The 27312-nt window shown below is 38.4% G+C and overlaps 1 protein-coding gene across 1 annotated transcript in view; it reads left to right on the top strand.

Moving 5' to 3' along the window:
* The window catches only part of camk1da (calcium/calmodulin-dependent protein kinase 1Da), a 102207-nt gene that overhangs the window by 61535 nt on the left and 13360 nt on the right, over positions 1–27312 (top strand). The window contains exons 4-7 of the mRNA XM_028451051.1: positions 6065–6139; positions 19457–19595; positions 20020–20146; positions 23376–23451. Of these exons, the coding sequence (XP_028306852.1) occupies positions 6065–6139; positions 19457–19595; positions 20020–20146; positions 23376–23451 (417 nt within the window). The remainder of the gene's footprint in view (positions 1–6064; positions 6140–19456; positions 19596–20019; positions 20147–23375; positions 23452–27312) is intronic.

Raw genomic sequence — 27312 nt, 5'->3', positions numbered from 1 at the left:
CTTACCAGTGCAATATTTCAGTAAACAATATATTGGTTCCTTCAACAAACAGTGACAACATTTCTGTGAAGACGTACCTGCACATTTTAGTGAAAAAGCAGAAAAGGTTCTGAAAATAAGAAAATAAATTTTAAATAAAAAAACAATTAAAAAAAATTGATACTTAACGCGATATTGCGATATATCGCCGTATCGAGATATTGTCACACTCCCAGTAGGAATCCTGTCTATAGTTCATCTAATATAAATTGGGTTATACTTTCACCTTTCCCTCCCTGTGAGCCGGCTCATCACGATGCCTGTGTCAAAGCTGCCACTTCTTACACCTCACCTCAACACTGTCTCCTCTACCTGAGGTTGACAAAGTGAGGGGGTGATTAGCTGGTTCGAGGATGGGTCGCGTCTCTGCTGGTGTTGGCAGATGATGTAACCCCCACATCTTTATTAAACAACATCACCCAACTTTTAATAGCACAGTGTGGCGATCAAGTGTGAAACGGATAAAAGATGAGGACCTCCTAGTCAGAGGCCATGGTCCTCAGCTTGAGAAATGTGGAGCGCTCTCTCCATGTTGGAGCATCCACATCAGTGATGCAGATATTTAAGCAATCCCTTGCATGACAGCGGGGGCTAAGCCAGAAAGAGAAGCTCTTAATTCAGTGATCAGTTTTGTTTCCAGATTTTAATCAATTTATTTTGGATAATAACCAAAGATTTAGATCACAAGTACGGTTGCAAAACTACGGGAATAATGGCAACAAATGGGGAATCTACAAAATTAAGGGGGATGTTGAGCATCGTCTAGATTCAAACAACCAGATTTCCTCCAAGTATACTTGAGAATATGAAGAGGCCATTGCCTGTAAGGGTTTTGAACTGAGGGGTGGGGGAGTCCTTTTATTACATTTTCAAACAAGTGGTCAGGCAGAAGAGTTATTTTTTACTCATCATTGATATTTTTTGTAAAAGACTTTATTGTTCTAATAAATCATTTAACAAACACTGCACTCTGTGCTTGAAGAGCAGTTTCTGGTATTAGAGCTGCTCTTTTTTCAACTGAGGTTTTCAGTTATCACGATATTGAGGTCAAATCTCATTTTTAATGTTTAAAATCGTATTACTTTCTGCAAGTCTTCAAAAGCAAGATGCCTACAAGACTTGAATAAAGGTGAAGCTCAGATTAAATGTTAGGTTTTTTTTATTGTATTATTTTTGCATGGATGCTAATATTTAAGTACTCAACATTACTCCAAATTTTTTTTTAATTCCAATATATATTCTCATGAAAATTTTGTATTTTTTAATATTCCCCAAATCCCTGAGCTTATGTTTCTGTGGAAATTCACCAGAAATATACCGCAATATTTGCAACCCTAATCACTAGGGGTGGGAACCTCTGGGTACCTCGCGATACGCGATACAAAGCTCACAATAACAATTATCTCACGATATGGTGATACTGCGATTATCGATATATTGGTCAGAAATCAATCTACGATAATCTATGACATAGCAAGAAAAAAAAGATTAAGTGAAAATATACAATTTTTATTTTATATCTCTGAAAGAGAATAAATTGAAAAAGTGTCCTATGAACAGTGACACTATTTTAGTGCAACATTTCTGTAAATAAGTGTCATCATACCAATGTAAATGAATAAGTATCTTTCTTACCAGTGACACCATTATAGTGCAATATTCCAGTAAACAATATATTTCAACAAACAGTGACAAGTTTTCTGTGAAGACCTACCTGACATTTTAGTGAAAAAGCAGAAAAGGTTTTGAAAATAAATCTTAAATCTGAAAAAAAAATTTTTATTTAAATTTAAAATTTAAAAAACAAAAGATAATTTAAAAAAAAAATCGATTCTTAGCGTGTGAAAAAACATTGCGATATATTACCGTATCAAGATATCGTCACACTCCTACTAATCACCAGTACTATTTTTTTTTACAGTAGTACACAAGTAATATACAAGTACAGTATTTATTTCACAGCTTGTCCAATCTGAGAGACAGGGCCGTGGGGGTGGGTGTCTATGGGTGAGGTCCAGTGTCTGAACAGTCGGATGTTTTCCCTCTTATTTTTGTCCTCCCTAACTCATTTACCCTTGTACTTCCCCCCTCACGTAGGTGAAACACTGCCCTTTTTTTTAATTTTTTAATTTTAGATATTTTCCCCAATAAAGTCTAACTTACTTTTCATTAGGTAGAGATGTGACAATCACAATTAAGCTAGTTTGTAAAGGCTTAGAGATTCATTTGAATTCAACAACAGCAGCAAGTAGCCACAAACCAAAAGGAGTAAAAGACATAACACCAAACCATTAAAAACACTTTTTGAATCTTCCTTAAATGCATGTGCATAGAAACATTTAAACCCAGAATCTACATTTTGTTTTTACATGAGCTCTGTTTATGATTTAGCCACACTTTGCAACATTGGACCAGAGAGAAGATTTCCTTGGTGATAAAAGTGTTTGCGGATAATCATTTCAACAAATGGCTTTGATTACAGTAAATGACTGAAGGGATCACAGAGCAGCCTGTCTGTATCTACTAATGCTCTACAGGACTCAAGGTCAGCTTGGCAGGGAAATGTACCCAATCACTTTATGACGACAGGAAGATCTGAGATTGAGGCAGCTGCAAATGTCGGAAACAATCCCATCTCTATTACTGTACATGAGATAAAGCCTTCTGCGTCATTATCAATGTTGACATTTCATCCTCATTTCCCAGTATAGTTAAAGTGCATCCAAACCTATCAGCACATATTGTAAAATGGGATGTTTTTGTACACAACAAGTGCAAAAACCTATATTTTTGCATGTTCGTCTGCTCCCTTTTCCCTTATCTGATATAGTTTTTTACGTGAAAACATGTGACACTATGCTAGGATGTTAAAGCAAGAACGAGTTTTATAGGAAGTGCTTGTGCAAAACTACCAGCAAACGGTTACGAAACCATACGGATGAGAACTGCTTTTGCTTTAAAGATGGCATGATATAAAAAGAATGGGGAAAGCAACCCTGCAGCATTTTTTCATTCAGTCCTTTTTTTTACATGACATTTAACTGAGTTGAAGTTGTCAGGCAAGCCTGGGGAGATTAGGAGAGGAAGGCAAGCAGAAGATTTCAAGCTGTTATCTCATAAAAAAAATACTGTTAAAACCACATTACATCAGTGAGTGTGCAGAAACTGTACAGCAGAAAAGTTATGTGGGAAAAACAAAACAATGGTAACAATAAATTGCATATAATGTTCTGCATGTGCCCTGCTGTTACGTCCCTAGTCTAGGGTAGGAACAAACACATTTAAAAGAAACACAGAGAATTGAATAAGGCAAAGGTCATTTATTGCCCAACAATTAAACACAAAAACAGAAGCATAAACGTCAGGGTGAACCAAGGCCAAAATAATAAATAAACTCCTATATTAAGCCTATACACAAAAACACTAGAAAACAGGAAATGAAATGGCAGCCCACCCTACAGCTTCTTTACAAAGTACAAACAATAATTCCAGGTGCAGTTCAAACTCAAAACGCTGGTTAAACCAGGAACACTGAATACAAGGAAATAACTCAAAACGCTGGGTAAACCAGGAACACTGAATACAAGGAAATAACTCAAAACGCTGGGTAAACCAGGAATACTGAATACAAGGAAATAACTCAAAACGCTGGGTAAACCAGGAATACTGAATACAAGGAAATAACTCAAAACGCTGGGTAAACCAGGAACACTGAATACAAGGAAATAACTCAAAACGCTGGGTAAACCAGGAACACTGAATACAAGGAAATAGCTCAAAACGCTGGGTAAACCAGGAACACTGAATACACACACATACTTCCCACAGCCAGATACACTCTTGGTGGTGAACAGCAAGCAAGGGAGAGTCACACAGCCACTACTGCTCTCCACCAGCTTCTGGGGTAGACAGTCCTTATGTAGCGCCACACCCTGGGGAGAACCAATCAGCATCCTTGGTGATGGCCACTCCCTGCTGTCCTGCTCATTGGGATAGATATTAAATTGTGGAAAAGCTCTCACTCCTCCACCAACACAGTAAACACAATAAGGCACCAGCCGTAACACTGCTATTACAATCAGCCCATCATTTTTCCTTTGCTGGGTAAGACTTAGAATATACACATTATTTTCTTTATATGTGTGCCTAAGCTTTGTCTTGTACGTGTGTGTGTACGTGTAACACAACCTTTGTTCAAAGAGCTAAAGATGGTTAACACACACACACTAACATGTGAATTCTGTCTTCACAAAGCGTGGGGAATGGGGATAGCACATGTGCATCTGCAGACACACATGAGGGTTGGACCTCCCTCATCAAACTGCTGTAACCATGGTGAAATGAGCAGAGAAGCTACAGGAAAGCTAATAGAAAATGAAAAGGTTTGGAGTAAAATAGTTTGGGAGGTGAGGTGAGACAATATTCTTCTGCTTTAATTTGGTTTCCATCGATGCAGAGTTAAATGAGATGCTTTATCTATTTTCTAGTGCTCATGACACCAAATGATGTTCTAAAAAAAGCAATGAAAAGAAGAATTCACACGTTAAAATGTTTTTGCCATCCTCCTGTCATCCACTAGTAAACAACCATGAAAAAGTAGTGAAATGAAGTCGGAATTCTCAAATCAAGTGAGATTTATGAAGAGTGGCCATCTTGTCTGTGACATCACGCCAAAAATTAAAGTTATTACGAGCTCCTGCTTCAGCTACTTAGAACGCATACTTGGACCACCAAAATCAAAATTGTGTCCATCCACAGAAGTCATCACAACACCTGTCTGACATTACCGTCAGAAGTGTTTTGACAAATTTGGTGCATGACATAATGATGGCTATGTGTAAATAGGGAAACTCTATTCGCAGAAGTCTTCTTACAATTAGCGGCTACAAAGTATAGAGGCACCTTTGAAGGTCGTTTAAGTAATGATGATAATGATGATGCTATCTAACTCCATAGGCGTTGTCAACGTAAGCTATCAGCGCTGTAAAGAATCATTCTCCGAAAATCCTGCCAATGCTCGGAACGCAAAGTTATAATGCAAAATGTAACAATAAGATGGGCATAATGTAAAAGGTTGGTGTGTGTTCTTGCATTTAGCATTAACATGAAAATGTTGACATAAGAACTGTAGTTTGAGACCCTCTTTAAAGGTGTAGTCCGTGACTCTCAGATCCCTCTCTCCCCCTCCCTCCCTGTTGCTCTCTTGCCCTGCCTCCAAACTTTCCAAAGTCCCTCCCTCAGAGGAGCTAACAAGCTAACGTTAGTCCATCAGCAACATCACAGTAATATAACATGCTCTGTTAAAACCGTATTACTGCAGCACTTCTCTCTCTCTATGTGCACACACCTCAGCAGCAGCAGCAGCAACAACACAGTGTCACTTACAACAGCCCACACAGAGGCCGCACATGAACAACACATGCACTACAGAGTTCTAGTGTAAAAATTACAAATCATACTTAATGTAAATCAAGCACCAGTAATTACCTTTCAAGCAGAAAAGTCACCAATTCCATCTTCTACTCCTCCAGACCATACACTGTAAAAAAAGACAGCGCTCCAGCTCCAGGAAAGGGGTGGGGACTGTGAACAACAGCTGTCAGACAGCCCATCAAACACAATCCTGGCTCTGATTGGTTCTTTTTGCTCGGTCGCGGTGCATTCTGGGAATCTGCCAAAGGCTGCAGGAGCAGCAGGGGGCGGGGCTCAATGAGCCTGTTTTTTCACACAAACTACTAGTTTGATGTAAAACTGTCCTTACATAGTGACAGCTTGAGCAAATATGACAAAAAGTCACTTTTATAAGAGTTGCAGACTGCACCTTTAAAGATGGCGGTCAATGTTGACTGTTGTAACATCGTACAGTCGCTATTCAGAAAGATCTACTTATTAGAAAGTTGGAAGCACAGGTTTTGAGCTAGCTCAGGTGAATGACGGTGTCACTATCACTGTCTGTTGTGGCCCTCCATGTTGTTCATCTTTGAAGGAAACTGCATCACTACAGTTTTTTTTCTTTGCCTTGCAGGATCAAGCATGAGAACATTGTGGCCCTTGAGGACATCTACGAGAGTCCTGACCACCTCTACCTGATAATGCAGCTGTAAGTATATCTTACACTTTGAAGTACTTTTTTAAACAGTCAACACATTTGTTTGAAAGTGTTGCCAGTGGAAAACCCAGAATTAATCATTGTAAGGGCGGGGTAGCGTTGCCTAGTATGAGATACGACTATTATGTATAGCAATTTATTCTCCTGCTTTAGTGTGTAAAAATAGAGATATTGACAACAAAAATGATCTTGTTTACTTTTCGCTCATTGTTTTGCTGTTTTCATTTTGTGTGTTTTTTTTTTAGATTCGTTTTGTTTATTTTTGTTGTGGAGAGTGTCTTTCTGTAATTTTGTACATTTTTTTAATTAGTTTTGTGAGTTTTCCTTGGGGACCGCACAAAAATAGAGCAAGTGCTGCATTTGGACCCCGGGCCAGCAGTTGCTTACTTCTGCTTTAGTCTGTGGGTTGTTTATTGAAGGGTGTCGTTAAGGCAATTAGGGTGTCATTGTCTACTTTTAATATTTACTAATTATTTACTGTTGAAGAATACATGATTATAAAACACAGAGACAAGCTATACAATTACCTCATTTAAAGGATTTTCAATATTTGCGAGTAGTGAAATAACCCAAAGTTGGGCTCCAAAATGAAAATGAAGAAGTCGATGTCCCAAGAAAGAGGCATCATTATACTATAAATTCAAACAGAAATCATAGTTTTTTCTTTACATTTCCACATGCAGTTATGGGACAATGACCGTCACCCAGTAACCAATGTATACAGGTACATCTCAAAAAATTTAAATATAATGGAAATGTTCAATATTTTTTGTCACTCATTTCAGAATGTCAAACCCATATATTATATAGGCTCATGACACATAGAGTGAAATATTTCAAGCCTTTATTTCTTGAAATGTTGATAATTATGGCTTACAGATAATGAAATCCCAAAATTCAGTGTTTTGGAAAATTAGAATATTACATAAGATCAATAAAAAAAGGAAATTTAAAACAAAAATGGAAGGCTTCTGAAAAGTATGTTCATTTCTATTAGGGGTGTGCCAAAATATAGATACAATGATATATCACGATATTTTGTCTTGTGGTACGTTATTGATACACTAATATCTATTTTTTTTAATTTTCTTTTTACACAAGTTAAGTACTAAGCACAAGTTAAATGTTCTGAGGTTTTCAAGTTTACAAAGAACAAATTAATGTTAGTATTAGCACTGAAATGTATGTACAGTCTGCAGAGCAGGTTTAAAGTGAATTTTACACATGGTGGTAAGTACTGTATAAGTTAAAATGTGTGCCCAGGTTTTCATAGACCACCCAATTGTTTATATTATAATGCACTGACTGAAATGTTTATTTTTCATATGCAGTGACATTTTCCAGTTTTCATAAAACAAGTTCATTCTGCTTGTTAAAGGGGTCATATCATGCTAAATCCACTTTTTTAGCCCTTAAATGCATTTTGTTGTATATTTAGAGTGTTTAGAAGTACAGAAAAAATCAAATTAGTCTCTTCAGGTGCTCCGTAGATATCTTTATATTCTGTTTTGCTCATATTTTTCAATCTGTTTCCATTTTTCTATTCTCTATTACGTTTTTTGAACTATTACATCACAGTATTTGCCGCGGAACTGCCAAATTAGTACATCAACTCCAGGTCCAACACTTCGAGCAATCCGCCATTTTTATTTCTCGCTTTTATTTTGTAGTCCAAGCTCAAGGATGCCGAAGTTACGAGAGGATAATTCAAAATGTTTGGTTGTTGGATGTAGTAACCCACACGCTTCATTACACCGTCTCCCAGCATCAAAACCTTTTCAAAGTGCCTGGTTGAGTTTTATTTTTCACAGAAATGTACCCACATCTGTGGGTAAGGTCATTTTTGTGTGCACGAAGCACTTCAACGAAGCACTTCAAGGATGACCGCTTCAGCAACCTCTGCCAGTATAAAGAAGGATTTGCCGAAAGACTTTGTCTGATTGAGGGTTCAATTCCTTCTATCTTTGGAGACGATGAACAGAGCACTTCGGTAAGCTGTAAATAACGCTAAAAAGTGTGATGATAAGACGTCCCTGTCATTGTTTTGTTAGCATTAGCAGTTGCACCGTCTTCATATGTTAGCGCTGTGTGCTCGTTTTAGATCCTGGATGATATGGCCTACGTGGTTTAATTTAAGTCTAAAGGTTTCATTAGTCATTTCATTTTGCCGTTTTTGTCTTTGAAAAGACTGTATTAAAATGCATTTTGTGACGTTAGCTTGGCGCTAGCGTTAGCTCGGTGCTTGTGTTAGCTCATTTGTTAGGGTTCTGCAGGTTCATCATCTTCATTTTCATCTCGCTCCGCTGGGTCCGACTCTGGCGCAAACATGTAAGGCTGGATGGACAAGTCTTATGTTGTTGACATTTTGTAAATAACGTGTGAATAAAAAGTTTATGCGCCGCTACATAGCCGTATCTCTTCTATCAAACTACAAAAATGGCCGAGCAGGGTGGAGTTGAACCGAGTGTCACCTGAACAGGGGGCGGGGTATGGAGTGTCTCATTTGCATTTAAAGAGACCGCACCTAAACAAGTTGCTCTTAGAAGCACGTCAGAAAAGGGTAGAAAAGGGGCCTGTGGAGCTATAATAATGAGGAATTCAGACCCAAGCATCACAGTTCCGCTTTATATAGACCACAACTGTATGATTTATATGTAAAAAGGAAGGATTTAAAACCATGATATGTCCCCTTTAAGCAGCACTGATATGTGTCCATGTTTACAGAAAAGTTGATAATACTTGCACTGAAATTAATATTTTCTGCATTAATTTTGTTTTTAATAATCTAAAGTTAATTTACATCATTAACAATATTTTGGTGAAACATTATTTTGTATCAGTCTTCCTTTAAATATGTACACATAACACAAGGACATTGGACTAGTTGTGGTCAGTGTGTGTTAAGAAGAGCCACTGTGCAGTATACACTTTGTTTTACTTGGCCGTCATTCATGTGAAATTGATTGACAATATTTTGTATTTCCTGTGAAATGGATTCAGTGCAGTCAGTGACACAGTTATCGTAATGTATCGTGGATGAATCGCTGTATTGTCATAATATTGTTATCATGAGCAAAATAAATAAATATATTGCAATATATTGTATCGCAAGGTACCTGGCGATACCCAGCCCTAATTCCTATGCACGCAATACTTGGTTGGGCCTCCTTTTGCATGAATTACTGCATCAATGCGGCATGGCATGGAGGCGATCAACCTGTGGTACTGCTCAGGCGTAATGGAAGCCCTGGTTGCTTTGATAGTAGCCTTCAGGTCATCTGCATTGTTGGGTCTGGGGTTCGGGTCAGGCCAGTTTGCTGGCCAATCAAGCGCAGTAACGCCATGGTCATTGAACCAGCTTTTGGTACATTTGGCAGTGTGGGTAGGTGCCAAGTGCTGCTGGAAAATTAAATCAGCCTCTCCATAAAGCTTGTCAGCAGAAGGAAACACTCCCGAACAAAAGACAATGTCAGAACATTGGGCTGTGGAGAAAAAGAACTGGACTGTTGCTCAGCTGTCCAAAGTCCCTTTTTCAGATCAAAGTAAAAGCAATCTTATTTAATCAGATTAAAGTAAATTTTGTATGCCGACTGTCTTGTCATTTCTGGAAAACTGCAGTATGAGGCCTTTCACTTTATCTGTGAGAATTTTGGGCAGGTTTCACTCTGTGAGGAATTTTTGCAGCTTGCGGTGCAGGAGCTGGCTGATATCCTGGGTCAGGATGACCTTACTGTGACCCAGGAGAACACAGTTTATCAAAGTGTTTTTAGGTGGATACAAGAGGAACGACAGGGAGACATTGCTACTCTGTTACCAAAGGTACGACTGGGGCTGATGGACAAAAGTTACATCACGGACAATGTGCTTAACAATGATGCGGTAAAAACTAACCCTGAGTCCCACCTCTTGGTCTTTAATAGCCTTCAAGTCATGTCTCAACATTCGTTACTCTGTTCTGAGCCTGAGATCAATGACACCTTGTCTTGCCGTCGCTTTCCAAATGCCGTCTTACTGATGGTTGAATTTTGTTCTGAGACCATAGAGGCCTTTGACTACAGCACTTACAGCTGCCTCACAGTTTACACTCATCCCAGTCTGGAGCATCCCATGACTCACTTAGTCTTCTACAGCACTGTCTTCTTTGGTAGATACCACTGCATTATGGGTGGTGGTTTAAGATGGTCCCCTCCCTATAACACAGTGTGGAGGTTTAACCTAGTCACACACACTGGCAGGAGATGTCACCAATACGTGAGTCACGAGCCTTAATGATTATTACTGTGCATTTTTGCAGTTGGAGTCGAAGATGGCTCCAGAGATCTGAGGTCTGCTGAGGCTTATGACCCAGTGACCAACACCTGGCATGATGTCCCTGAAATGGTCCACGGACACAGATACTCTGGCATTGCAGTGATGAACAAGCGGATCTTTGTTGTGTCTTGTAGCACAGGAAAGATTGTCAAGTGCTGAAGTAAATTTTCTATGTCATATCATTCGGGGGGACCGTGGCTCAGGTGGTAGAGGGGTCGTCACTTCCCAGGGGTTGACCATGGCAGCTCAAACCCATTGGTGTGTGGATGGGTGAATGAGTTGATATTGTAAAGCGCTTTGGGACTACATCAGTGTAGGCATAAAACCGCTATATAAATCAAGTCCATTTATCATTTGGAAATCAAGGTCCCAGAGTCTGGAGAAAGAGTGGAGAGGCTCAGAATCCACGTTGCTTGAAGTCCAGTGTGAAGTTTCCGCAGTCTGTGATGATTAGGGCTGCCATGTCATCTGCTGGTGTTTGTCCACTGTGTTTTCTGAAGTCCACAGTCAACCCAGCCATCTACCACTTTATTTTGGAGCACTTCATGCTTCTGCTGACAAGCTTTTATGGAGATGCTGATTTCATTTTCCAGCAGGACTTGGCACCTGCCCACACTGCCAAAGGAAGCAAAAGCTGGTTCAATGACCATGGTGTTACTGTGCTTGATTGGTCAGCAAACCGCCCTGACCTGAACTTGATTATACTTTTATAATCCCCGAGGAGAAATTCAGTAAAAACTGTGAGGAGCTGTTGATGAGCTGTTGTAATTATTTGCATTTTTATTTTAAGGAGGCCCAAACAAGTACTGACTGCATAGAAATGAACATACTTTTCAGAAGCCTTGCATCTTTGTTTAAAATTTTGGGTTTTCATTATCTGTAAGCCATAATCATCAAAATTTCAAGAAATAAAGGCTTGAAATATTTAACTCTGTCATGAGCCTATATCATACATGGGTTTGACTTTCTGAAATGAGTGACCAAAAAATTAGAGTTTTTCATGATATTCTTTTTAGATGTACCTGTATATCTGACTAATCATTAGTGATTTGAACAGTCTATGTAAATAGCTCAAAGCTGATAAAATTACCAGAAGCTGAAGTATTGGGGAGAGTTGTTTACTAAAGACTCAAACATGTTTGAGCCTGAAACTTCGAAAAACTTTTTTCAAATTTTGAAGGGCTGGCATGTCCACCAGATAGGATAGATAGCAGATATGTTTGTGTATTCTGAGAGAGTAGGTGGAACTGTGTTGTGTACTTCTTCCTGAGATATTGGAAGCTGAAAATGGAAGAAAAATTGTGAAGTTGAAATTGGCCATATCTCAAAAAGTATTCATCCGATCAAACTAAAAATGTACCATGTGCCTCTTGAATAATTATGGAACAATTGGTAAAAAATTCAGATTTTTTTGAGACCAAAGTGTGTGGGATGTTTTGAAAATTTGTGGAAATGACATGAAATGAACCAAATCTGTTTATTATAACATTAAGATAACTTCCATTAGAATTGATTTATAATTTAGAATAAATTCTACGCTGAATAAATAAGAGCAGAGCTTTTACTGTATCTAATTGGCACTGATATATCCATGAATCTCACTTTATTCAGAATCCATCACTTGTTAGTCATCTCATCTCTAATTGATGATGTGTTTGTTATAAAATAAAAGTGCAAATAATCACAACAGCTCCTCACAGTTTTCTCACATAATTTCATTCCTCTTCCTAGCATGAAAGCACAAGGCCCACTGGCTCTCCCACAGAGACACGTCAGTAACATGCTGTAACGGTCAGTCAGTCGGCAGGAGGATTGCCTGTGGTTCACCCCCCGGGGTGTCCCACTAACCTCCTCCTACAGGTTAGAGCTGCTTACATAAGTCAGCTTAGAGCTTTGGGCTGAGTGCATTCTGTAAAGTTCAGGTGGAAGTCACTACTGCTGGTTTCACACAGCGGGGTTAGTTTTAAAATTAGTGTCAGCAGGTTATCTGTTTGTATGCCTGACTTTGTGTGCTTTAAACTCAGCAAGGCACGAATGAACAGCTACAATTATGTGTGTGTTAATCCAGCTGTTTGCCAAAGTCCAGCCAAAAGACTTAACTCTGATAAAGCTGTTTACCTATTAGATTTAGTTCCTGTTGTTGTTGTATCGAAAGCAGTTTCCCACTCTCTCCTCCTTCCTTCCCTTTCACTCCATCACCTCTCTGTGCTCTTTTTCCATCACCCTCACCTCTCTGCCTTTCTCTTAGCTTGTTTGCTCTTTTCTCCTGTTCTTCATTCATGTTTTTTCCCCCCTCGTGCCATCTGCTCATGGAACACAGGGCAGTTTCCATAGCAACATGGTCAAAGGTGACCAGGTAGTAATATTTCCGAGTAACCTTGCAGCAGGCAGTATTATAATTTTAATGCAACGGGGGGGGGGTGCAGGTTCTCATCTGACGGGGGGAAGAACAATATACCTTTGCTGTAAATGAATTAGGTGATTAGGTCATTGTGGTTATTGCAGCACATTAAATAAGGAAATTTCCACTTCTCACACACTTGACGTGGACGTCGTCGACTTGGATATTTGCATAATGACTGGCCTTATATGTCCATTGTATGTTTAAAGAGCATGTGAGTTTGTTAGGAGGACTTCAATATGATGAGACGTTTTATAAGCCCTCTGGTCATTTCTGCAGCTTGTTGAAAAGTTTCACCTGAATCTATGCAAAAATGCCCTCCGCTGGTTAGTGATACATAAATGAATTTAACAGCTCCCCCACCTTACTTTTCATTGGTATCTGCCCTCTAACCATTAAGTTGATATAATACAAGTTACAAGAGTTTTAAATGCCTGGCAATAACAATCAGCTCAAGTTAAAAAAGAAAAAAGAAACAATTTCTACGATGTGTTATAAGTAAGATTAAAAGCTACTGTAGACATACATTTTTTTATCAGTTAAAGACATAGTGTAGGCATTATAGATCAATATATCAAAGAAAGATGTGAAAGGTTGAATTTGCTGCTTAAAAATTTGTTTTGATCTCCACTAAAAATGCTTTTTGTGCATTGCATTGTGGGATGTGGAGTCCCGTATACAGATACATTGAAATATTTTTACGTCATTCTTATTGTGAATTCTTGTGTTTCTTCACAAGTCTGCCAGATATTCACTTTTGGATAGATTTAGATGTTTTCGTGTAAGCCCCAAAATTATAATCAGGCATTGTTTTTTTTTTTTTCATGTTAACATTGTTTTAATGCAACATTCAGTCCACAAAAACAAATGTTTTTGGGACCAAACACAAATGTTTTTGGGACCAAACACAAAAAGAAAATCACTGTAAGAATTAAGTAAAAACACTTCTGTACATCCGACTACGGAACTTCACATCCCGCAATGCAATTCACAAAACTTTTCTGACAATGTCAGTAAAGGGGAGATCAAAACAAACTTTCCAGTGACAATTTCAACCTTTCACTTATTTTTTTCCGAGCAAATCTTTGATTTATTGATCTATGATCTATTGATAATTTTTTTTTCTCTCCAGCAGCCTTATGCTAAAGTTAAAATTACATTGCACAAGGTGTTTTATGTTTATATTTTTATTTGAAAACTATCATCTCTTATTTACTCAAACATTTACTCTGTATTTGCAATTCAAACAAAAGCATTTAGAAATAAAAACCATTGTTTTTTCCTTTTATACATGTAACATGCTGTACTATTAGTACGTATTGAGAAGGTTGCATGTTCCCCATTTCGATGGAAGAAAATTTCTTTTCATCCATTTTTTCTTCCATCGGTACATATTCACTAACTGTTTTTTAATTGCACTCCATTGTTATCGCTTTATCCTTCTGTCTAGACTGCTTTGTGATTGGGTTCCAACATTGCTGACCAGTGTTGGCCTCACTCTACTAGTGTTTGTGCATTTGTTTGTCCTGGAAAAGTTCACTCTCCCACACTTTCACTGAACTGCCTGTGACGACAGGTTTTGTTTGTACTTCAGCCGAACTCTGGACCTAATCTGATAATTGCATGGCTCTGCAAAGCCTTTAAAGGCTCATTCCGGTTTATCTCGACATGGCAGTTGTTCCCATGAGTCTAACTGTAGTCTGTCCTTTATTTGATAGAGTTTGGACGCTGGTACACTATTCCAAAGCAATACCTAATACTCTCTCTAGCTGTGTTAATAATTAGGTATGTTTAAACAGATTACAGTCTAATGAAATTAGAGCCATTATACTGTTGATTCCTCTACATTGCATTAATCTGATTTAAGTTCTTATATAAACAGAGCTAGGCTTCCAACGCTGACTCTTTGTAATGATTAGTATAACACACACACACTAGAAATGAGGCCTGCTGTCAGCCATGATGCATCGCGCATAGAGATCAACAAGGCCGCCTGGCTGTAAGCGAATCAGCCGACAGTTGAAATATGGATGGACGCTCAGTAACAGGAAGGTCTTTGGTAGGGATGCACCCAAATGACAATTCTTGGTCGAAACCAAAAAAGAGAAAATATAGCCCGAATACCAAAATAAATTATGCCAATTAATTGTACCATTTACTTTATTGCTATGAATGTGTCTAAACTCACTAAAATTAAAGCATTGTGATAATATAAATTAATGTTAATGCTTCAAAGAATAACTCAATTAAAATATATGAAAATATTTATTTAGCACTGATATTCCAACAATGCACAATATAGAAGTATGAAATAAAATCTTAAGCATGGCCCCACTCATACATTAAATAATATTGTACAGGCCTATAACTGACTGGGCTGTACTTTTTCAGGCAAAAATGCACTTTTGGGCTCTTTTTTTTGGTTGCCGAATTGTCAATGCATCCCTAGTCTTTGGAGTGTTTAACGTTCTTGATGAAGTTCTCGCTGTAGAGCCCGATCGTCCCTAAAAACCTAACCTCGCTCCAAAGTTAAAAGGTCAGACAAACCTTTAACATACATGTTTTTACACTTATACATAGAATAAATCGGCTTTCAACAATTGGCTGGCAAACCCAATACCTGTTAGCTCTGGGGCTAACCACCTCTGATGGAGATGCTAATTTGAAATCTTTCAAAGGGATAAATGTATTCATTGGTTGGTGTATTGGAGTTCCCATCCTTCACAGCTTCTTTTAATCAACTTTTTTTTTAAATGTCTGAAATCGGCAGATCCATATAACCATTGGAAAAAACAGGAGAATGAACATGACCCCATTTTACCAGAGGGTAACTGCACACAGCAGCCAGCTTCTGTCCATGTGAACAATCAAATCCATCACATTAAAAAACAATAAGCCTTTTCACACTCTCGAAAATCTCGCTCTTGTTCAGATCTCGCGTGTGAGTTCAATGGTTCAGAGGGATAAACTCGCCTTGGCTGACAGCGACTCTGACAGAGATTTAGATTATTTTTACCATTACAGCATTGATTCCTTAGAAGATTTTTTTTGCAGAAACGAGGTATCGGTCTCCAAGGTAGAAATGGCGAGTTAGCTGCTAAAGCTAATGCTGCACACGAGCTGAAAATTCAGGTTTTTCCTGACTTTTTAAATAGTGATCAATCAGCTGATCAGTGCGGTTTCACTTATCGACCTGTTTATTGTCCATCTTGTGCGTTTCCTTCAAATGTGTACATTTAATTTAAATAATAGCTTGATAAAAATAATCATGGACCTGGTTAGTGAATGGTGTACCTCGTAAATTTACCTTTTCATAGTGAGAACTCATACTGTGCTTTTCACACTCAAAAATCTTGCTTGTCCCATTAATAATAATAATACATTTTATTTATAAGCGCTTTTCAAAAGCTCAAACACTTTACAGTTGTTAAAACAATTACACAAACCAGAAATAGAAACTAACAATAAGTGAAAAGCTTGGGAGAAGGAGTGTGGAACCAGAGGTTTGAGGACCCCCTCGAAAATGAGATGATTCATCTCAAGGGGCTTTCCGTCCAAATAAAATAAAATGAAATAAAATAAATAAAAAAGAGGTCTATCGCTTTAATACTGCTTCTCTCATCAGTTTTACAAAAGTGCTCAGATATGAGCATCATTCCCGGGTTGAGTCCAAATTTCGCCCGCTGGAGACCCAGGTAGTTGGTGTTTTCGTCCACCAGGTGTCACCTGTGTGGAAGCGAGAGGACTGCCCTCGCTTCCATACTGCTGCTGAGCTGCTCCATCGGTTTTAAAAGTGCTCGGATCGGCCGAAAGTGGCTTCATCGGAAAACTCTTGTCCTTCCTTGAGTCCGAATATGTGTAATATTAATAATATAAACACAATTAAAACACTAAAGAAATCTGGAATAATATTACAAACACTGTTTAGTTGGAAATATCAACAGAGTGAACGAGCTTGTTTACATTTATATCCCTCTCGACCTATGACCACCCCCCAGGTCGCAAAGGCACAGTTCCAGAGTGTGAAAAGGCCTATTTTGTGAAATAAAAAATACTAGACACTCGTTTTTTAGTAGACACTTATTTTTGCAATTTTTTATGGATCGGTTGGAACTAATTCAAATGTCGACGTGCACCAATCTGAAAAAAGCTTGTACAAGGAATGTGATGTGCCTTTATGAATAAATGTGATTGATGTTTCTCGGGTCAATTTTCAAAAATGATTTACTGGTAGTTGCTGCTTTTTGATCAGAATTTAATTGAAGGTATTAGTCAACTGAAATATTAAAAACCAAAAATACTTCCACGACTAAGTTCACATTTCACAGCAGTTGATTTACACTCTATACTAACGTATCTTCTTGTCTAAAATGTATAGTTTAATGACTTTTCTAATTGTTCTTATTGAACAGTATGTTTAGTTCAGGTTGCGTTATTTGTTTTGTATTGAGTTCCTTCTTTTTTCTTTTAGGATTTTTTTATTTCTCAGTGACATTTAACAGTTTGAACGTGACTAATTAATACTAACTCACAATAATAACAATCTCAGGTTCATGACAGCAGAGAGATAATCAAACCACATTAACTTCAGCGTGCTCAGCATCGTGTCCCTCCCTTTCAAAGTAAAAAGCCCCTACCTCTGAAGAACTAAAATACTTTTAATTATATGTAGTCTTTGAGAGAATTTCAGCCATATTTGTATTTTTCTGCCATTTTTGTCATCATATATTTGTACATTAATTCATATTATGTTTTCTATGGAACAGCTTAACTAAAGCACAACAAAACATTGCTCAAGTTGTGAAAAAAAAGGCCTCTGCACGCTATCATTTAAAACACCACAATGAAACCTTTGGTGACCCCGACTGCACCTACTGCCCTGGAGGAATATTTAGATGTGTAAAAGTGTTGAAATCTATTGCAGAAATAATTGCACCAACACACATTTTATTAACACAACTAAAATGTATACTTTTAAATGGAACAACTGCTGATGTCTCACATAAAAAATGAAAAGCTGAGTTAGTACATTTGTTTACAGTTTTCTCAGTGTATAGAAAAGCTGCGCGCTGCTACATTTACATCCTTGTTTGTGTGTCTTTATGCGTGTGCGATGGCGGTGCGGGCGCTCCTGTCTTATTGCCATGGTCTCCTTATGCAAACGGTTATGCAATCATTCAGTCTGGTGGATACAGCAGGGGTGTCCAACATTTTTTTACCTCAGGGGTCATATACATTTATCCTATGTGGGCCAGGCCCATAAAATAACAATCTATAGATAAATACTACTCTAAATTAATGTCTTTGTTTTAGTGCAACATGTGTTCATACATTAAAATATTGACTTTTATTGAGGAGGATGCTTTTATTAGATGGTCTCCTACAGTGCAGCTCTCTTTGGGGGTTCCTGTTCTGTACAGGTCAGGATCTATCAAAAGTTGATCTGAAGAGGGAAAGGTTGGCGCACGAATGCAGAATTAGCGGAGCATCTCCGTAGGCTGCCAGAAAGAACAGACGTGGATCCCATCATCGAGGACAATCTTATTTTTAGAGGAACAAACGACAGACGCGTGAACCCTTTTGGAAATGATAATCCTGTGATGACAGTTATGTCCTTCAGCAAAATACTGAGAACAGGAGCAAAGCAGCAACGCTTCAGGCGTGGTTTCATAAACAAGAAGCTTCTGATGTTGAATTTGTCTCCAGATTCTTCAATAGGATGGGTTCTTTTTTTCTTTACAAAGTAATTAGATTCATTGCTATCCACGGCTCACTTTTAGAGTTGAGCAGGATTCAATAACCTTGATCAATTAGTGCTTTTTTGGCAGCAAAAGATCCAAAAAACATGTGTGAACGTGAAAATGTAATGATTTAACTGTAATTTGGCTTCATTTTTATTGTTTATTGTAACTATTTCACAATTCTGTTTATTCAAATTTTCTTTAGTTGTTGTGCCCGTGCACATGTGTGGAAAGCCAAATTGGACCCAAACCATTGTTCAACTGCAATTAGATCAAAATCATAAATCATGAATTATGACTTGATTATTGACTTTATTATGATTCAATAATATTTTAAACATTAAATATGCTGAGAATTGTTTGGCTCAATTTAAACTGGTGAAGATTTTAAATAATTCCATTATTATTTGGAATATGCTTTATTATAGGTTAACTCCATGCATCCCGTCCACTAGGGGGAGCCAGGTTTCTGTCCGCAAAGTCATCATCCCATTCCCGCCTGTGCCAACTGTGTTATTATTCATGTACCTGGACAAGTTATTTCATGTGTATCAAAAGAATCTGCCAGAGGGGGGAATGTGCAGATGAACTTGCCACAGTGTTTATTTGGCACTAAACGGAGAAGATTAAATGTGATTTCCTTCTGTTTGTGCTTAATGATCCCAGATACATTTCCCAGACATCTCTTGACACCTCAATGGACCTGCTACCTTGTTTAACCAAAGTCTGGAGTGATAATGTTCTATACAAACACCTTCTGTTCCAAGAAGCTGTTCATTAGTTCAATTATTTATCAGCCTGAGGCTTTCCACACTGTGTCGATGCACATCATTCATACGTGGTCCTGTTCTGCAGGGTTTCTGGCGGTGAACTCTTTGACCGTATTGTGGAAAAGGGTTTCTACACAGAGAAAGATGCCAGCACGCTGATCCGACAAGTCCTGGATGCTGTCAATTACCTGCACCGTATGGGCATCGTGCACCGGGACCTCAAGGTAACACACACACACACACACACACACACACACACACACACAGGCAGACCTCATTCCACCTGCCCTCATTTTAAATACACACAAGTTGTTTATTCTCACTTGACAACTGTTGACTTACGACAGCTGTAAAGGCAGCAGGCCACACACGCAGTGCATTGTGGGACAGCGCGGCACATGTTGGCAGTTGTAAGAGTCTGGATTGGTTGGAGGAAATGTCATAACCAAGTCGAGATAAATGGGATTATTGAAGAGACAGTTCCATGCAATGGTCCTGACAGTTTGATTTAAAAGCACTCAGTCATCAAACTACAGTCTTAACCAATTCCTCCTCTTTTTATCCCTCTTCCTTTGCCTCCTTTCATCCTCTCTTCCTACATTTGTAATTCCTTCCGTCTTCCTCCTCTTTTATTTTTAATATCTGCAGCCTGAAAACTTGCTATATTTCAACCCTCTGGATGAATCAAAGATCATGATCAGTGACTTCGGTTTGTCAAAGATGGAGGGCAGTGGTGACGTCATGTCCACTGCCTGTGGAACACCGGGATATGTGGGTAAGTAGGTCATAGTTTCTTCATCTTTAAATGTCGACATTATTATCGTCATTGCATCAAAGTGAGGATTTCTTAAAGCTGATACTCAGAGAAATCTGTGTTTATGTACAATTCTTTTGAAATGCGAAAAAATTCCTAACTAGTTTTTTACTATGGTCTACTGCCAGTGGTCATTCATATATGTCAAAGTCCTGCCTTTGTCCTATAGGCCCCTTTACAAATAGAGAATCGCGCCGTGATCGCCCAGCCAATATGCTTAGACTTCCTATAACGGAGACTGTAAATCAAAGTGTGCGTAAACTGTGCACAAAAACAAGGGGCCGCGTGTCAGAACAGTAAAATGGTTACGACTCTGAGCATTATAGCATCATGGAGGATCGCTCCGAAACTCCAAAGCTTCTACTAAAAATGAAAAGAAAAGTCCGGATAAACATCTTTGTGACAGCAACAGAATTGATCTCAGAGCTGCTTTTCAAAGGTGTCGCATCTTTTAAAACAATTCCAAACGGACCCTGATTTGGCAGCATTTCTCATAGACTGGTAATAAACATGTTTTAATCAAACTACCATCAGTGTTTTATTAGTGAAAAACAATACTACACGTGTTTTGGTGTGATAAACATAGTTGTTATGTTCCGCGATGTGCTTGCACAAAGGAAAGGCAAGGGGAGGAAGTGCAGCTGTTTAGGGCGGGACATTTGAATTTTCTCTCTCTCTTTTCATCCTCCGGATATCAGCTTTAATTGAAAACTTTAGTACTTGTCGTTTACGTTGTTACTTTTTGCTGTTTTTGGTAACACTTTAAGTTTTATACATATAGCCTGACATCACACATTATTATGACTCATATCATTAGCATCAATAAGGTGTCATGAAGGCTGTCATTTGTTACCCTAACCCCAAACCAGGGTTGGCATCAGTTCTAATTGTAATCGCATAATTGATAATTAATAAAAATTACGGTGTCATTATAATTGTAATTGCAATTTTATAAATCTGTTGCTGTCGTAATCGTAATTAAATTGTAGTTGAGTATAGATAATTTATTGCCATGAAAATTCTATTAAAAATGTCAATGAATATTTAATGCAAAACTGGGGAACCATGTTACAGTTCTACGCATATGTAGTTAACATTTATTAAAATATGGTTCATATCAAGCTTTCACACATTTCACCATTTAAAAGAATATTAAAACCTATATTTTCGTTGATTAAGAAGCTTAACAAGGTAAGCAATAGATGGGAAAGAAATTAGATGATAGATTTTTGTTTTTAGTGTATTTTACAGCTGATTTAGGGCCCATTACCATTAGAGATGCTAACAGAAAGCTAACACAAGAGGAAGGTTAACTTTTATTAGGTTATTTATTCAAGGCTCAGTGATTTAGTAATTAGAAAACTTAATTGTAATTGACTTTTTGAGGATAAAAAGATTATTGTAATTTAAATGTAATTGGAAAAATTGCTGGTCACAGTAATCATAACTGAATTAGGATTGAACATGGGCAGTTGAAAACATAATTGAAACTGAAAAATTTAATAGACCCAACCCTAACCCTGCCATATCCCTACACATAGCTCCAAAGGTGTCATAATTTAGCAAACAACATTGAATGTCAGCCTTCATGACACCTTATTCATGCTAATGACAGATAATGTCAGCCTTATGTATAAAACTTCAAGTAAAGTGTGACCCTGTTTTGTTCTAGCAAAGGCTGAGAAACTAAGATCCACTGAATGCATTAGTGTGCTCCTCCAAAATAAAACACCGACTCAATTTGGTGAAAATCTAAACACTTCAACACGTTTGGACACTTTTTCTATATGCTCTTTATTCACCATGTGTCAGCAGAGGCGCCGCATGCTTTGATTTTGACGGTGTTTTTCACACTCGAGTTCTTCATTCGAGCTGATCACCATCTGACAGACAAGCCTCCACTGCGGCGTCCACATGTGGCATGTCGTGTGCCATGTCTCACATTTAGTGTGAATTCATGCCGGCGACATTAGTGCACCTCTGTAGAGGTGTGAGCATTACTATGTTTGTGCGTCTGTGTGGTATTGGTATACGAGGCACATGCTCAGGTGACTCATGTGCGAACACAAGCCTGGGGCTCAGCTCATAACAGACTCAAGAAATTGTGCAAACTCTGCAGAAATTAATCGGAAAATGAGGGGAAAATTATTTTGTGGCGCACGTGAAGATGAGCTTTACCAAACAGAGCTTTTATGTGTGTTATTTAACACACTTTTAAAATATTTGAATAATTATTTCAATTATATCACATTTGACTTTTTTATGTCAAGCGTAATGAATGTTTGACTAACCAATGATTCAATATATATTCATATTTGATGTTGTATCACAATTATGTAAAATGTTGGTCCGCTATTTAGCTGCTCCAGATCTCTTGTACATCAGCATGAACAGAATATCATTTTGTTCCTTCAGCCTCGGTTTTGGACTTGTTTGAAATGGCACACTCCGTACTACAACACTACAAACTCAGAGGATATACCGTCTACTATATACTATAAATATGATTATATTGATTAGGATGATGAGCGTTCCCACTGAAGTATACTTTCAAGTTTCCCAAAATACATTTCAAACATACAACGACAAAAACCTGAAGCACACTGAGACTAAATTTCTGATTCGCCACCTTTGAAAGTTCTGAAAGCATTTTAAGCAAGAAAATCACCAAGTAGAATATCAACATGTGGTCATTTGATCCATAAAACCCGCAGAAACTCATTTCATGCTAACATTTTGGAGATTTTCGGGGTCCCTCCATTGTGTCACTGACAAATTGCGGTTAACTTCAAAACAAGAGCCTTATTTACAAAAGCGTTAAAAAAAACTGATGGTAGAAGACAAGAAGACATGCTTTTGTTTTGAAAAGGGCATTTTCGATTTTTAGCTTGAAGCCAGTCCTTTTGATCAAACACATGGCTTACATCATTGCAATTAGAATTTTGGTGATGCGTGGTAATTTGTACCCCCTGCATGGAGCATCTGCAGGATTTGTCCATAAATGGCTCATTAGGGTGAAACATTACCACATAATGACAATGCAGCTGATTTTACTGGGCTTTAAGAAGAAAGAAAGACAGCACAGACTCAGATGTTGTTAGATTTCACTCCCAATTTACCAAAGCCTTATTGTGCAACCACAGCCACAGCTGGTTTTCTTCCTAACCCATGTCCTTTCCTTGTTTCTTAGCTCCTGAAGTTCTGGCCCAGAAGCCTTACAGCAAAGCAGTGGACTGCTGGTCCATTGGAGTGATCGCTTACATCCTGTAAGTCCCAGCTCCTCCTCTCGATGTTACTTCACACTGTTTACCAAGTGGTTGCAACCAAGCAGCCTGTTTAGTTTGGTGCAAGATTCACAGTTTACAAGTGTTTTTACACCAGGAAGTGCACGATCTGTGCTCACACCTTATGTCACATTCTTAAGTTTGGAAATCTGTGATTGAGCTGCCATTCATATCACAGAGGTTGTGTTTGTGGCTGTGTGAGTCAAAAGCAGCATATTGGCATGTAGTTGTACTTCAGTGGTACACTCAAGCTTTCTCCCATCGGAGTTATGCAATTAGTTGAAGCATTAAATCATCTGAAGCATATACTGTAAAACCTAAGATTAATCACAGTAGTTGACTCTATTAACCCTATTCAGCATATTTGAGGTGATTTCAAGAAGTTTAATAGCTAGTGAAGTCATCTAAACAGTGAAAGACAATGAAATGGAAACAAAATGAAAAAATGTAAAGTGACGCAGAAATTGGTCAACCCTGAAACGGAATTGAGAAAATTTGAAACGGAAAGTTCCCGCGTTCCTGAAAAGGAGCAAGTGGGTCGGAAGTTGGATGGGAATCGGAACCCCTACATACTGTATATATTTACACTTTAAACTACCTACACCCTGTATGACATTATGTAGCAATAGATAAATATTGTATGTAAGTAAAGGTGCGTTCACACCAAATGCGACTGTAGCGACTGCAGTCACTTCATTCACCCGTGATGAGTCGCTTGAACATAGTGGCGCTTTCTCGTCATTCCATGTGTGTGCGTGCGCGCACGCCTGTGTGTCTGTCACGCGTGGGGACAGAGGAGAAAGAATGTCAAGCACTTCTTCTCCAGCCTTACGTTTAAAGCACTTTCAGACGGCGCTGCTTTTACGGTTTAATTGATCAACTTACGGGGTTACTAAAGAATGAGTTCACGCAGAATGAAGGCTTATTCAAGAATTTCACCGCTTTAATTTTTGCCCCAGTAAATTGACGAAGTGTACAGAAACAGCCCTCTGCTGCAGCCTCGGCTCTACAGACAGTGACTGCCGTGGGGGTTGTTGCTTAAAACTTAAAGCGACTAGGTTGCGCAAGACCTAGTTGCCAAAATCGCGCAAGTCGGGTCGCTTGAAGGGAAGTCGCTTGAGATCGCGTCATTGATTTTGAATGTAATCTAGTCGCTTCAGTCGCGTTTGGAGTGAACGCACCTTTACATATACCCTCTATAATTCATGTATCATTTGATAGTAACACATAGTATCGTATGACATCATTATAAACGTGTTTTTCCTTTGATCTACCGAAAACGACATCCAAATAATCTAAATTCAACTTTAAATAAATTTGATTTTTAAAATCTTAAAATAAATCTGGGAACACAAGATGCAGCCTTTCTACTGTAAAATGTGATCATTCAGCTTCATAACAGCTAGATTTACTGTTAACAGACAAGTGCATCAACCTACATATTAAAGCTGCAGTATGCAAGTTTTTTTGGCTTCATTTGGTCAAAAATCTATAATAATCTTTGAGCATATTGTAATCCAAAGTGTTCTGAGTGGACAGTGAATCTATTCTCCTCATCCTGGCCCTGTGAATGACATTTATAAATATAGGAGCGTGACGCTGGATGTCGACCAATCAGAGATCTTTCTGCAAACACCTGTGCTCCTTGGGTTGTTTTGGGCATTACTATTGCCTGCTCGACTGGAGTCAAGTGTGTTCATGTACCAAGTGCTATGGCAGATGTTCCAGCAGAACTCTCCAGCGCAGAGGTAGATACAGCAGTTAACGGCATATCAAGCAGAAAAAGGTAAACCGTGATGAAGAAGCAACAGTTTAAAGGCACAAACATACTTGGGAGAAACGGACAACTTTGTGCGCAGGGTCCTCCGGACACACTGGTGTCAGAGGGAGAGTGAGAACAGACGGGAAAAATCGCGTTTAAACCTAAGAGAAACTTGTCCAAGGTGAATTAATTTCACAGTCAGTATGCGGGGTGATGGTTGTCACTCTGCACTGAGTGGCAGCTAAGATCACAGCTGAGCTGACGGCAGCTGCTCAGGACAGTAACTACAGAGTGATACGTACATTCATGTCTGAGTCTCTAAAACACCAGAAACCTCTCCACTAACACAAGATAAAGTCCATACATTTGTCACTATGTTTCAAAACCCACTTATCGAAGAATGAAGGCTTTAGATCACACTGTGCAAGAGGGAGAACACCGACTGTATTTGGTACCATGTACTATCGCCCACTGGAGGAAGTTCCATTGAGTACTTTGCCATAGTTTTTTGTTTTGTGATCAAGCCAGAAAAACTGAAGATACAGCCAATCTCTGATGGCCAAAGTTTAGATCTCCAGTCCAGCCTCACGTCCTCAATGTTTGACATTTCTCCATCATCTTTCTTTGGATTCATCAGATTTCCTAATCTGTGAAGTGAAGGATCTTTACCAAAACCACTAGATAACTTCCACAAGCTCAGAATACAAATGAAATGTGCCATGCAGTGACTCATCTCCACCTTGGCTGCTGCATTAACAGAAACTTCCCTCTGGGTTTGACAAACTTGATTCAGGTTTTGTTTTTGTTTTTTAAGACAAAGCTCTGTAGTTACTCGTTCATTATCTACTGCTCAATATCAACAAGTACATCTAGCCTGCGGTTCATTGTGTTTTGAAGTTACCCTTCCTGTGCGTGTGCATGTTGTGGTGGTGAAGATGATGATGATGATGATTCTGTCATCAGAGACAGATGGAGCTACACTGACTGGCCTTGTATGGACATGAAGCTGCAGGCTTCCAAATGTTTCCTCTGCGTTTTGTTTTTCCTTCAGCTGCCCCCCCCCCCTTTAAACTCACAGTGGGTCAGTGTGCCTCTCCACAGCATCCTGTCCAATGGATCCACCATAAAAACAAACAATATCCCTGTGCTCATTGTAATTGGTTTATGTTTATATATTTAATCATGAGAAAACACAAGATCTGAGTCGGATTAAGAAAACAAATGTTTTACTGTTGACATACACTGATGACTGTATTGGTTTACATTCATGCCTCACAGGCCCTAGGTTTGTTTTCCAGAGGGGAAACCTGGGATTTTTCTGTGTAGAGTTTGCATGTTCTCCCCATGCTTGTGCTATTCATTGGAGAAGAAAATAGGTGGTGTGACGAGCAGGAAAGACTAGGTGGGAAAGTATTGAGAAGTATGGAATTTAATTTGAGACATTTCCAGTTTTGAGAGAAATATGGAAACTAATGGATGGAAAAATATTCATGTTTCCAAGACTGTTATCATTGTTTTATTTTTTTATTTAAAAGATCTCGAATGGATAAAGAAAGCGAAATGCTGACTTTGTGTGAAATCTCCAACATAAAGGAGGTGGCAGGAAAAGCACTTCATACAGTATGTATGACCTACGTTATTGGTATAATCTTAGTGACATAATGGCATATTCAGAATAAAAGAAACACATAATCAATTCCATAATGTATTTATTTGTAAGATACACATCTATTTACTAATAAAATCACAAATTATTTGAATTTCTTTGCAAGAAATCCAGAAAGTAGGATCTAGAATTATGGAAAAATAAGTTAGCTTATTCTGCCTTGTTTGGTTAAAGCTATGCTATCACATATTTCCTGTATGTCCTTTACGTATAAGTCCCAAATACAGTATATGACTACATCTTCTCATCATCAACCGTCCATCGCTGAATTGGTATTAAACAAAATCAAAATTCTCAATTCAAGAAACATTTATTAACCATATGAGTCATAGACTAAAATTCTCAAGGGTTTCCTCCACCGTCATTAGCTAAAAACCATTGCTAAACACATTACACTTTGTCATTGCTACAAGTA

Source organism: Gouania willdenowi, chromosome 6, assembly GCF_900634775.1.
Source record: "Gouania willdenowi chromosome 6, fGouWil2.1, whole genome shotgun sequence".
NCBI classification, from domain to species: Eukaryota; Metazoa; Chordata; class Actinopteri; order Blenniiformes; family Gobiesocidae; genus Gouania; species Gouania willdenowi.
The sequence above is the reverse complement of the archived record's forward strand: the minus strand, read 5'-3'. Positions and strand labels throughout refer to the sequence as shown.